The following is a 12,090-nucleotide window of genomic DNA, read 5'->3' on the forward strand; positions in this document are numbered from 1 at the left end:
TTACAAGCGTTTTATTTTTCGAAATGTATTATGGCATGTCGAGAACTATGAAAAACTTCAAAGGCGACAAAACAGTACAGTATTATTGCAGAATGGTATGTTTATAATAATATCCGGCATTTTTGGTGTCCGTATTGTACAGACGGATTCTATACGATATGTTATTATTGGAAAGATCCTTAATGATGTTAATATGGAAATTTGTAAAACAAACAATCCAGTACTTTCATCGAATCGTTTTTTTCACATTACTCGCATGACTGATTCTATTGTCGCTGTCTTTCCTGACATGTTATATGCCAAATGTGTTATGATTCCATATAATAATGTAGATAAATATTGCATTGTCCGCCTCGTAAATAATATTGAACGTGATTAATATATCAATATTTTGTGTAATTGCAATTATTTAATAAATAAATTAATAAAAAATCACTTTTACATTAACTTCTTTTAGTCTCTCATTTTCTTTTAACATAATTTTTTTGTCACGACGCACTGATTAAAATATGCAATTTAGTACACATTACTAGTAAAATATTCTCACTAAGTACAATAATAGGAAAAAATGCTTAACTGTATATACTATACAGAATGTGCACTATTAGTTGGTTTAACATTGCAAACTTTTGCATACTATTAGTTCGCACTATTCAATGATTGGTATGACAGTAGTGTACACTCTTAAATCTTTGTACTAGTGGCTATTTCAGTAGTACCTACTATTACATTCTAATAATTCACACTGGTAATAGTTAATAATTGTGTAGTGGATACTACTTATTATTAGTGTTACAATAACCAGTGCAGTAGTGATTACTGCTTATAACTATTGGCGTTTCAATAGTTACTATTGTCATTCCAATAGTTACTATTAGCATTTCAATTTTTTTCCGTACGGGCTGTATATTCATCTCTACGTGTATACGCATTATGTTCACCCGTACCTTTCGCTTGCTAGCTGCGTTCCGATATTCACTGCCAGTACTAAAAATCTATAGTGTACGTGACACACACGTAAACTATATAATTTTAGTACTGGCAGTGAATATTGGAACGCAGTCTACGTGTCTCTAGAAATCAATCGGTTTCAATTGTATTAACGATAGGTATGATAAATTGCTTATGTTCTATGGTATAACAACGCATTTACTTTTAATTATATCCAATAGGCAACCTCTAATGTTATCAGTTTTTTTAGTAATAAAACTAAAATTTATGGAAGATACTCGATTATTTTAGCATACTTCTTCCGGTAAAATATTATATTCTTTGCATAATAATACATTAGTTTCAGTTCCATCATTTGCTTTTGTCACGGTACATAAATGTAATATATCCAATATCAATCCATTCTTTGTTAATATTGTACTATTATATCTTTTTAATAATCTAGGATAATTTAAAGTATGGTAAAGAATATTTCTAAAAATAAATCGGTCAAAAGTAAAAGCCGTGCTTTCGACGGATTCCCCTATTAATTCTTCTATAATAAGTTTTTGTATAACAGTTAACACTATTTCTTTTTTTATTCCAAATGCTTTTAAAGAATTTTCGTATTCTATACATCTTTTAATATGACACACTTTCATTAAGTTATCAAAAATAGCTTTGCCTTTCGAGCTACAATTTTCGCCCTGTAGTAAAAATCGACCTGTTGTTGTTAATAAACTTTAATCTAGAATAAAACTTAGATATTTGTTGCGTTATGCATTGTGAACCATTGAACAAAGTTTTTAGTGTTCGATTAAAGCCTTCAAAATGAAAGGTTGACCAAGCCCAGAGAGCACCGTAATTTTTCACTGATGCAGGTATATGCAATAACAAATGAATATTATAATTCATGAAATCATCGCCATACAATTCTTCTATTTACAATACAAATGTTCGTAATGCTTGTTCAGCAGCGATAAATTTGTCTTCAGGAATATGTATTTGTAGAAAAATATACATACTAAATACAAAACGTAGCCAATGTTTAATAAATTTCTGTGGTATTAATCTACTTAAACAAGGCAACGAATAGTACAGTAAAATATTCTTCCATTCTGATGCCTTAAACAATTTTCTTTGAACTATCGATCGTGGTATTCGTGTTATTTCTGATGGAGATAATATATTTGTCAATTTATTATCAAAACTTGTTGGTATTTCCCTAAATACCACTCTTTATTATGATTGCTGGAATCAAACCACGCCATAACAAACTGTTTAACTACGCCTTCCGCAACACTGTCCATATAATCTGGCGGGAAAGATTTAATTATATCAAAGAGCGGTATAAGTTGTGTTACCGAAGGACCCTTAACTCCTTTTACTGAATGATTTTTTGAAATACTTTTTTTAACATGTTTGTTGTGTTGATATTTATGACGTAAAGCATAAACGTCTCCACAATAAACATGTTTAGAACCCCTGCGTTTTGTCTTGACTACCTTTCCTTTATTATAGCAATACGAACATCCGTATTTGCCGTTAAACTGTTTCATGTTTTGTATCATCGGCCTTGCTATTGAATCAACAGAAGCTACAAGTGTATAAACTTTAATACATATTGCTTCATCCTTATGCATGAATGTTGTTGTAATAAAACCATTATTATGTAAATCAATAAGTTCATCAACGAATGGCTGAAGAAAAATGTTCATATTTGCTTTCGTAGATGTGTCAAACCATATGCCAGCTAAGAGAATGTGTTGCCTTCGCAAACGATAAGGCAATTCGTTAATCGTAACTAAAATCGGCCAAATGGATGACATAGAAGACTTAAATAATTGTACTCCATCTGAATTCCACTGGAGGGTAATGTCATTATCTCCAATGATATTTTTACTTCTTAAATTACGGTAAATGTTTCCATTAATGATATCACTTTCCATTTCTTTAGTTTTTCGGAATTGTGCAAAATCTTCAGTCTTTACTAATTCTATTAATTGCTCTCTGAGTGGAATATGCATAAAATAATTGTTTCTTTTATCGAGATACTTTTCTTTGTAAATTGTTGTACAAACTTCACATTTCATTCGATTATCGGTACGTAAATTCAATATCATATAACATTCCGGACAATAATAATATTTACGCGCTTTATTTTTTGGTAATGACTTTAATAATAAATATTTGGAGCCATGATGTGTACGAGGAAGATGACAATCAATTACTTGAATAAGAGATTCCAACGCAGCATCGGTCAGTTGATGACGAAGAGTCAAACTTACAAGCAACATTTTGTTTTCTTCTTTTGAAAGATTGCATCCTTCGTACAGTATTTGGCGAAACTATGAAATGAAAAAATTTTACATTACTTATTACTACAATAAAAATACCAAAATTAATCTTAAAGAACGCTATTTTCTCTTTGAAATAAGTTTTTAGATTTCTTCCCATGAAAATGTTTGATCACGATAAAACTTGAAATATTTTAATTTTGGGGTGAGATGTTCGGAAATTTTTTAACAGCATTGTATAAAACACAACTATACATTGCATAATTAAGACTTCATTTGTGCACAAATATCAGCAAATTCTTGGTAACTATGTCCAATAGAAAATTATTCAAAACGATATTCACTAATCACATAGAAAACGGTAAGTCTATAGTTTTCTGTATAGTTATAATGAATTATTTTTAATAGTTTTTCATCGAACTAGTTATCAGCGATATTTTGTAAGGTGGTACATGTATATTACCTGCTCCATGTGTGGATCTTGATTATGATCATTGGCATTATCAATAATATTATTGTCATCTTCATCAGCAGTTGGAATTTCTTCATATTCGTCCATGTCAGAGGCCAAATCAATTTCATACTCTGATAAGTTATCTGTACATGATGAACTATCATCTTCTGTATAACTTAAGCATGATAAAATGTCATCTACTTCTTCATCGCTGCTTTGGAGGCCCTCGGAATCAGAATCTTTCTCAGATGAAAGTATATTAGATTTAATTGCGACTTCATTTATTACTTCATTGCTATTTCCAGCTACATTGATCTTCTCTATTTGGCTCAACTTTGAACGTTTTGTGTTCTCATCTGATGAACAAGGATTCTCTTCAATCTATCTCAAACATAAAAAAAATTGAATTAATAGTTGTATAGAAAATACATATAAACCTTGACAGCAATTTTAACTAAAAAAGTATCCATAAAGATCCCGGGAAAAAAAAGTCCATGTCTATTTATATAAAAAAAAAGTAAAATTATATACAGTCTTATATGATTATATATATCACATATGATTTTATCAGAGCATACGTTTTTGTATATGCTTAGATATGATATCCATCTCTGACCATTTCTGATCATAAAAAATGATATTAGATACCTCACGTCATTTTGTACAATCAGACATAGTCAGATACTGATATCATATCTAAGCATGTATAAAACCAAAGCAAAGGTTAGTTTCATGTATGCTTTGATATAAATCATATATGATATTATATATAATCATTTAAGATTATATATGATTTTACCTTTTTTTATATAGACAAATATAATTTTTCCTAAAAATTATATCTTGCATTATATATTTAATTAATTATTATGCAGTATTTAAAAACAACAGTTATATTTATATTATTATAGAAGCAGCTAAGTGGTACTAGTGGTAGCTAGTGCCCCGACAAAAACAGTTACGTCACATCCTCGTCGAATCCACGTATTTTACGTGGCTTACGTGGATGCAGATTTATCCACGAATTATCTACGTGGATACACCTTTCTTTTTTCATTATTACATCGAGGTACTTTATTCTCGAAATATCAATGTAGATTTCATGTGGATATTTCTACTGAAATTATGATTAATCATTCAACGACTCGGTAATATTGTAATGTTAAAAGATATTTTATTAAAATTTTTCAATTGTAATTTTGTATCTGAAATATTTCAGAAATATACCTGCATCATGTTTTTTATATTTATAATATTTATATTATAATATTATAATATTTATATTTTATATAATATTGTATTTACAATATTTCTGAAATCTTTCAGAAAGATAAAAGAGTTTGCTAAAAAAAAGATTATATCTATATGTTTCTAAATATGTAATAGTACATATGTATATAGAATATGCTTCCTCGCTTTGCCGCTATGCGGCGCTGCATCAAATTAGCTAACTCGTATTCAACTTTTCTGTCATAAAGTGTATATAAAGAACTGATACTAACACGGTCCAAAGTTTATTTTTTCTTTTAAGGACCGTCTACGATGGAAGTAATATTGGTGGAGTGGACGGTGGAGTAAGGCGTAAGCGAATGGTTCTTTTCCATTTCGCATTACTCCTTATTCCTAGTCTTACGCCTTACTCCACCGATTTTATTTTCATTGTAGACGGTCCTTTAGTCAGTTTAATTTAATAAACTGATTTAATTTAAAATAATTTGTTTAATAATCTGGATCGCTTGTTGGGATTCAGAATATGGAACAGATTATTTGAAATTGAACGGATAAATGGGAGATAGCCTATTTATTGCGTATATTAAAAATAAAATATAAATAAAAATAAAATTATATTTATGGCCGAGTGTATTTATATACTTTTATAAATGTCCAAGATATTCACTTATCAAAAATGAAAAAAGTAATATGTCTCGAAAGTTCATGAAATTTTCACATAGATTCCACGTAGATTCTAGTATCGTTTTTGAGCGGATTATCCACTCGAATATCCACGTGGATTCAACGATATTAATCTACGTGATAATAACGTGGATTTCACGTACTGTTTTTGTCGGGTGGTTCTTTATGAGAAAAGTGCTGTAATTTTCAGATCTGATAATATTTATTTATTTATGATATCATATATGACTATTGTTGCGGATTGAGACAAAATTCGCGTCATTTGTCGGTAATAGATTTAAATTCATGAGATCAATAGCGAAATCTCTATCATTGATTATAATCAATGAAATAAAGCGCCACGCGGCAGCACCTATCAGCTCGATAATGGCGTATCTAACTCGCGAAATCCCTACAGGGCGCGACAGATAGCGTTATCAGCGAGCCGCGCGCGACCAATTAAAGCGCTCCACGGGGGGGGCCGATCTAGCCAATATTTTCGCTACAGGTGTCGTTGACCGTTTTTGTTTTTTTTTTTTAGTGAGAAGGCCGTCGACGTGACAAGACGTATTTCCGCGTGCTCATCATCTCGCGAGAAAAGTGCATGTTCGCGATCACTAACATTCAAGTGATATCGCGAGCAAGTTCGTGAAACGCTCGGCATTCAGTTCAAGTTACAGGAAGCCGAATCGTTCGTGTAAGATGTGCGATTCGTACATTTTCAAGGAGTGATTCTCCACGTGGTTGCTCGCACTCGCAAGCTGATCGTCGTCATATGTCTCGTCAATATATTCGCTAATGTCGTTAGATATTCGCTCGTGTTGTTAACACATTCGCCCGTGTCGTTTACACATCCGCTCGTGTCGTTGGATCTCTATTCGTGTTAGCAAGATTTCTGTAAGATTTACAATTGCAAGTAAAATCAAGTCTCGTTTGCAACCACGTGTTCCTCGCTTTCGCATACTCGTGCGATCACGCACCAGGAGCGTGATCGCCGTGATTGGACATTCGCGAGTTCTGCAACGAACAATTTAAGGATTTACGCACATGAGTGCGTACTCGGCGTGTTCGGCCAAATCGTGTCCAGCAACGGACATGTCCATTAATGGTATTATCGTGATAACCGCCGTCGGCGGCCATTTTGTGCGCTCAGTATCAGGCCCGTCTGCTCACGTGTCATACACGTAAACTCTGTGTGCGGCCATACTGCGTGTCCATGATTGGGCACTTTTCGTATCACGTGTCAAGCGCGTGAATTCTGTGTGCGATTTTTTACTGTAACTTTAGTGCGTGCGTGTATAAATACTCGAAGCATACTGTCTCTCGATGAACATCAGTATTGTGTGAGCTGTGATAATTTCTGTAAATAAAATGTATTGTGCAATTAGCATTGGCGCGCCCACTTTCGACTCGACACTGGTTTAAATCACGAACCCTCCAGCGCACCAGTCGGAGCGCGATCCATCCTATCCCAAACATTTAATGGTCCTTCGAGCCGGATGGAGATTCGTGACGGATCGAAAGTGGCACAGACAAAGACCAAGTGATAATCGAAGGACAGTGTTCAAAACTAGTGATCCAATCGAGTATCTCGGGTGAGAGCAATCGCTCGCACGCAGTGACAGTTATCACAGTGTGCCGTGACAATTTTGTGAAACTTTCGTGACTTTGAGCCGCAAAATGCAGGACGCTCTTACAAGTCAACAAGCCGTGTTCTATTCGATAGCTCGCGCTCTCGATAATTTCAAGAAGATCGGTCGCGCTAATTTGACCGCCAAAGTTTGCTCGAGAGTTGCATCTTTTCAAACCACCTGGACTCAGTGCATGTGCAATCACGCTACCATGCTTCAACTCGTTCCTGAGAATAAGCGGAAGGATCTGCTCTACTTCCAGGAGGATCAGTTTGCAGCCCACGAGGACTTCTACCAAGCGGCATTGGATTACATGAACGAGTGCCTGGAGGAGCTGGTACCTGTCGTGAGTCGCAACACATCTCTTGACACATCGTTCGCGCAAACTAAATCGTCGTCGTTTTCACTTAAACATCTCCCACCGATTAAATTACCGCCTTTTTTGGGAAAGATAGACGAATGGGAGAATTTTCGCGATCGGTTCCAAGCGTTAATTATCGATAATAGAGAATTGTCAAATTTCAGTCGCATGCATTTCTTAGTCTCTAGTGTAACCGGCGGTGCCCGCGATGCGATAGCGGGTATTAAAGTCACCGCTGATAATTTCACAGTCGCGTGGAAAGCATTAACTGAGCGTTTCGAAAATAAACGGCGTTTAATCGAAACTCACATATCAAATTTGTATAGTCTTCCGAAAATGTCTCGCGAATCCGCTTTCGAACTCCACGCGTTGCGTGACAGAGCAGAGCAATCGGTATCGGCATTGCGACGTCTCGACCGCTCTTCGGACGATATTGTGAGCGATATCCTAGTTTATTTCATATCTCAAAAGCTCGATTCCGCAACGTGTCGAGCTTGTGAATTTACAGGCGATTTAAAAACAGGCGATAGTAATAATCCTCTGACGTATGACGACCTCAAGCGTTTTCTCTCATCACGTGCGCTTGCGCTAGAGGAACTTCATCCTCACAATTCAGAAAAGGTAAAATCAAATTCGCGAGTGACGAGTGCAACCGCAGCAGCATCGGTTAACACAATCTGTCCATTGTGTAATCAGCATCACTTGCTCTCACAGTGCCAAAAATTTGTATCGGAGAATCCGAGTCAGCGACGCGAAGTAGTGAAACGATTTAGACGATGTTTTAGACGATGTTTGTTTGAGTGAAAAGCATTCAGCTCGCGAATGCAAAAGTAAATTCACGTGTCGCAAGTGTCATCAAAGGCACCACACAATGATTCACGTTGACTCGAGCTCATCATCGCAAATCGCTGCTGCGCCTGTTGCATCCATTCCGCAAGAATCAAGTAGCGCACTTTCGAACGTTGCTGCACTCTCGTCAGTAACGTCAGCGGTCATGCCGACCCCAGCGGTACTCTCGATGGCAAAAGTTATCGTGCGCTCGCCGTCCGGACATGCACTAACCGTTAGAGCCTTACTTGATGGCGAGTCGGAATTAACATTTATAACAGAACGAGCCGCTCAAATATTACGCTTATCTCGAATACGAACGCATACGTCAACCTCTGGTATTAGCTGTGTGAATGCGGGAACATGCCGATCCGCAGCTTTAATTCACATTGCTCCCCGTGACAATCCTGAACCAACGTTTACCACGGTTGCTTACATAATGAAATCATTAACGCGATACGTTCCCAGAAACGCTCCGTCGAAAGTCGAATGGAAACATCTTTCGAATCTTAAACTCGCCGATGATGATCCCACAGGAACAATTCCTATTGATCTCATTATCGAATCCGACTTGTATAACAAGGTTCTCGTAAATGCTCATAATGGACCAATTGGTCAACCTGGCGCAATCCAATCACATTTCGGATGGGTTCTTTCTGGAACTACCTCAGTTCCGAATCATGTCGTACATAGTACTCATGTCGTAAATAGCTCGTGTGTTGTGCATCATGGTATCAAGGCTCATCATGTTGTTGCTCATTGTTGTTCTCTAGAACAAGAATTACACAAGTTCTGGGAAGTCGAAGAAATTCCTCAAGCTCAACATCTTTCTCCGGATGAGAAGCGATGCGAGGAACACTTTCTAGATTCTCATTCGCGAGCTTCTGATGGGAGATATATTGTACGTCTTCCGTTTCGAGGAGATCCCCCGATTGACATAGGCGAATCTCGTGACATCGCTGAACGTCGACTTATATCATTAACGCGTCGACTCAGTAGTCTGCCCGAAGTAAAGAAAGAATATTCAGAATTTGTGCACGAATATGAACAATTAAATCATATGAAACAAGTCAATTCCGATGACTCTTCAAACGCGCAGATCGTGTATATCCCACATCATCCTGTAATTCGAGCGACCAGTTCCACCACGCGGTTGAGAGTAGTATTTGACGCGTCAAGTAAAACGACGAACAACACTTCATTAAATTCTCACCTTCTCGCGGGTCCTAAATTACAAGTCGATCTACAAGCAGTTCTCTCACGGTGGCGGCAACATAAATACGTTTATTCCGCAGACATCGCGAAAATGTACAGACAGATTCTCGTCGATGCTCGAGATCGAGACTATCAGCGTATATTATGGATCGAGGATAACGCGAACATTCGAGAATATCAGTTGAATACAGTCACCTATGGCACAGTGTCTGCGCCCTTTCTCGCGCTTAGAGTGCTTAAACAGTTGAATCACGACGAAGGCAACTCGTTTCCATTAGCCTCTCCTGTGCTGAGAGACAACATCTATGTAGACGATGTTCTCTTTGGCGCAGAGGATATTCCTCTGTTACGACAAACTCGGAGTCAAGTCTGCGATCTCTTGAAGCGAGGCGGTTTCGATCTAAGAAAATGGGCGAGTAACAAGGCCGAACTTCTTTCGGACATTCCGCCTGATAATCATGGATTAGCGTGCTCTAAAGTACTTGAGAACTCTGATAGCTTGAAGGTGCTAGGAATTGCGTGGAACCCAGCGAGTGATACCTTTCAATTTCAAGTAGCATTACCAGAGCAAGTTCCCAACACGAAGCGTGCGATTTTATCAACCATTTCTAGATTATTTGATCCCCTTGGTTGGGTTACGCCAGTAACTATCGCGGCTAAAGTATTTATGCAACAATTATGGCGGATAAAAGTAGACTGGGACGAAACCATTCCGGAGAAAACTCTGTCTCGATGGAAAGTGATTTATGACTCACTTCCTTCGATCACGAATGTTAAGCCTAGTCGGTGGACGGGTCGCGATTCGGATACCGCGAGGGTAGAGATCCACGGGTTCTCAGATGCATCCACTGTGGCATACGCCGCTGTTGTGTATTTGCGTGTCACTTCGCTTTCGGGAGATGTTAAAATCACGTTGCTTACCAGAAAGTCCAAGGTGTTTCCTCTAAAACCAATAACAGTTCCACGTCTCGAACTGTCTGCAGCCGTTCTGCTCTCGCGCTTAATTGAATTCACACGCCAAACTCTTAAGTTATACAAGGCTCAGGTGCACTGTTGGACAGATTCGACAGTGACTCTCGCATGGTTGAGCAAACATCCAGCAAATTGGAAAACATTTGTTGCCCATCGAGTAGCCGATATTCAAATGCGATTGCCAGACGGAACATGGCATTATGTAAGCACACACGACAATCCGGCTGATTGCGCGTCTCGCGGATTGCTTGGTGACGAACTCCTGTATCAGGAATCTTGGTGGCATGGACCTTCATGGTTGGCTCTGGAATCGGAAGAATGGCCTCAACAGAAGGCCCTTCCGCCGAGTGAAAGTCAATTAGAGTTAAAGCCAACAGCAATTCATATCGCGAAAGCTCTCGAACCGTGGGACCTCGCTTCGCGTTATTCATGGTGGCCTAAATTAGTGCGGATCTCAAACGATTCATTGAGCAATGTAGAAAGAAAATCAAAGGAAAGTACACTGATCTGTTGCAGTCCAAGGCCATTACGGCGACTGAGTTCAGCCACGCTCGAAAATTTTGGCTGCGAACGATCCAGTCAGAAGTGTTTCCGAGCGAGCTCCACGCTTTACAGCAAAATCACTCGATATCGTCTAGGAGTTCTATTCTGTCGTTAACGCCATTCGTTGATTCAGATCAATTGATTCGTGTGGGCGGACGATTGAAACATTCGCAATTACCGTTTTACGCAAAGCATCCGATTCTTCTCGCAGATCATCCGATTACGACAATGATCATTCATTACACACATCATATTTCGCTTCATGCAGGTACACAATTAACGCTAGCAATGCTTCGGCAAGAATTTTGGATTATCAAGGCTAGAAGTCGAGTAAAGTCAGTTATCCATCGGTGCATTAACTGTACACGAGAAAGGGCTAAAATATGCTCTCAGCTGATGGGACAGCTACCTTCCAGTCGCGTGACAGCCCCAGCTCGAGCTTTCCAGCACTGTGGCATTGATTATGCTGGTCCTGTCGCTATTCGAGCCTCAGGCGGTCGCGGAATAAGCTCTCGAAAAGCATATATAGCAGTCTTCATATGTCTTGCTACTCGAGCTGTTCATCTCGAATTGGTTAGTGATTATTCCACCGCAGCATTCTTAAACGCGTTTCTCAGATTTTGCGCTAGACGAGGACTTCCCGAAGTGATGTATTCGGACAACGGAACAACGTTTGCTGGAGCAGATAAAGAATTATCGCAAGCTTATCGCGCTGCTCTCAACAATCCAGATTTTCTCAATCGAACTGCGTCTGATAACATTCTCTGGAAGTTCATTCCTCCTCACGCTCCCCACTTTGGTGGGCTTTGGGAAGCAGGCGTTAAAAGCAATAGCATTTGAACTTGATGAAGTTCGAGGTAATAGATTAAATCCTGATCTTGCTGCTGGGAAAAGGATTCAACAACAAATTATAACACAATTATGGATAAGAAGACAAGCCTTGGGCAATTCAGAGAATAATTACTT

At 38.0% G+C, this 12,090-nt stretch overlaps 3 protein-coding genes across 3 annotated transcripts; 2 read left to right on the forward strand and 1 right to left on the reverse strand.

Annotated features, from left to right (window-relative positions):
• Positions 1 to 2,123: 2,123 nt before the first annotated feature.
• On the reverse strand, positions 2,124 to 6,677 carry LOC145969032 (uncharacterized). Its single transcript, XM_083094896.1, has 3 exons — positions 6,618 to 6,677; positions 3,691 to 4,062; positions 2,124 to 3,278 (listed from the first exon to the last, which is right to left on the reverse strand). The coding sequence occupies exons 1-3, from the start codon at positions 6,675 to 6,677 to the stop codon at positions 2,124 to 2,126; spliced, it is 1,587 nt and encodes a 528-aa protein (XP_082951022.1).
• Positions 6,678 to 8,437: 1,760 nt separating this feature from the next.
• On the forward strand, positions 8,438 to 11,239 carry LOC145969033 (uncharacterized). The gene has a single exon (XM_083094897.1). It carries the CDS (start codon positions 8,438 to 8,440, stop codon positions 11,237 to 11,239), a length of 2,802 nt encoding a protein of 933 aa, XP_082951023.1.
• Positions 11,240 to 11,520: 281 nt separating this feature from the next.
• Positions 11,521 to 11,964, forward strand: LOC145969034 (uncharacterized). The gene has a single exon (XM_083094898.1). The coding sequence runs from the start codon at positions 11,521 to 11,523 to the stop codon at positions 11,962 to 11,964; it is 444 nt and encodes a 147-aa protein (XP_082951024.1).
• The last annotated feature ends 126 nt before the right edge of the window (positions 11,965 to 12,090 follow it).

The sequence above is a fragment of the Camponotus vicinus genome, unplaced genomic scaffold (genome assembly GCF_025532165.1).
Source record: "Camponotus vicinus isolate PSW18456_S1 unplaced genomic scaffold, iyCamVici1.0 SCAF_3, whole genome shotgun sequence".
NCBI lineage: Eukaryota > Metazoa > Arthropoda > Insecta > Hymenoptera > Formicidae > Camponotus > Camponotus vicinus.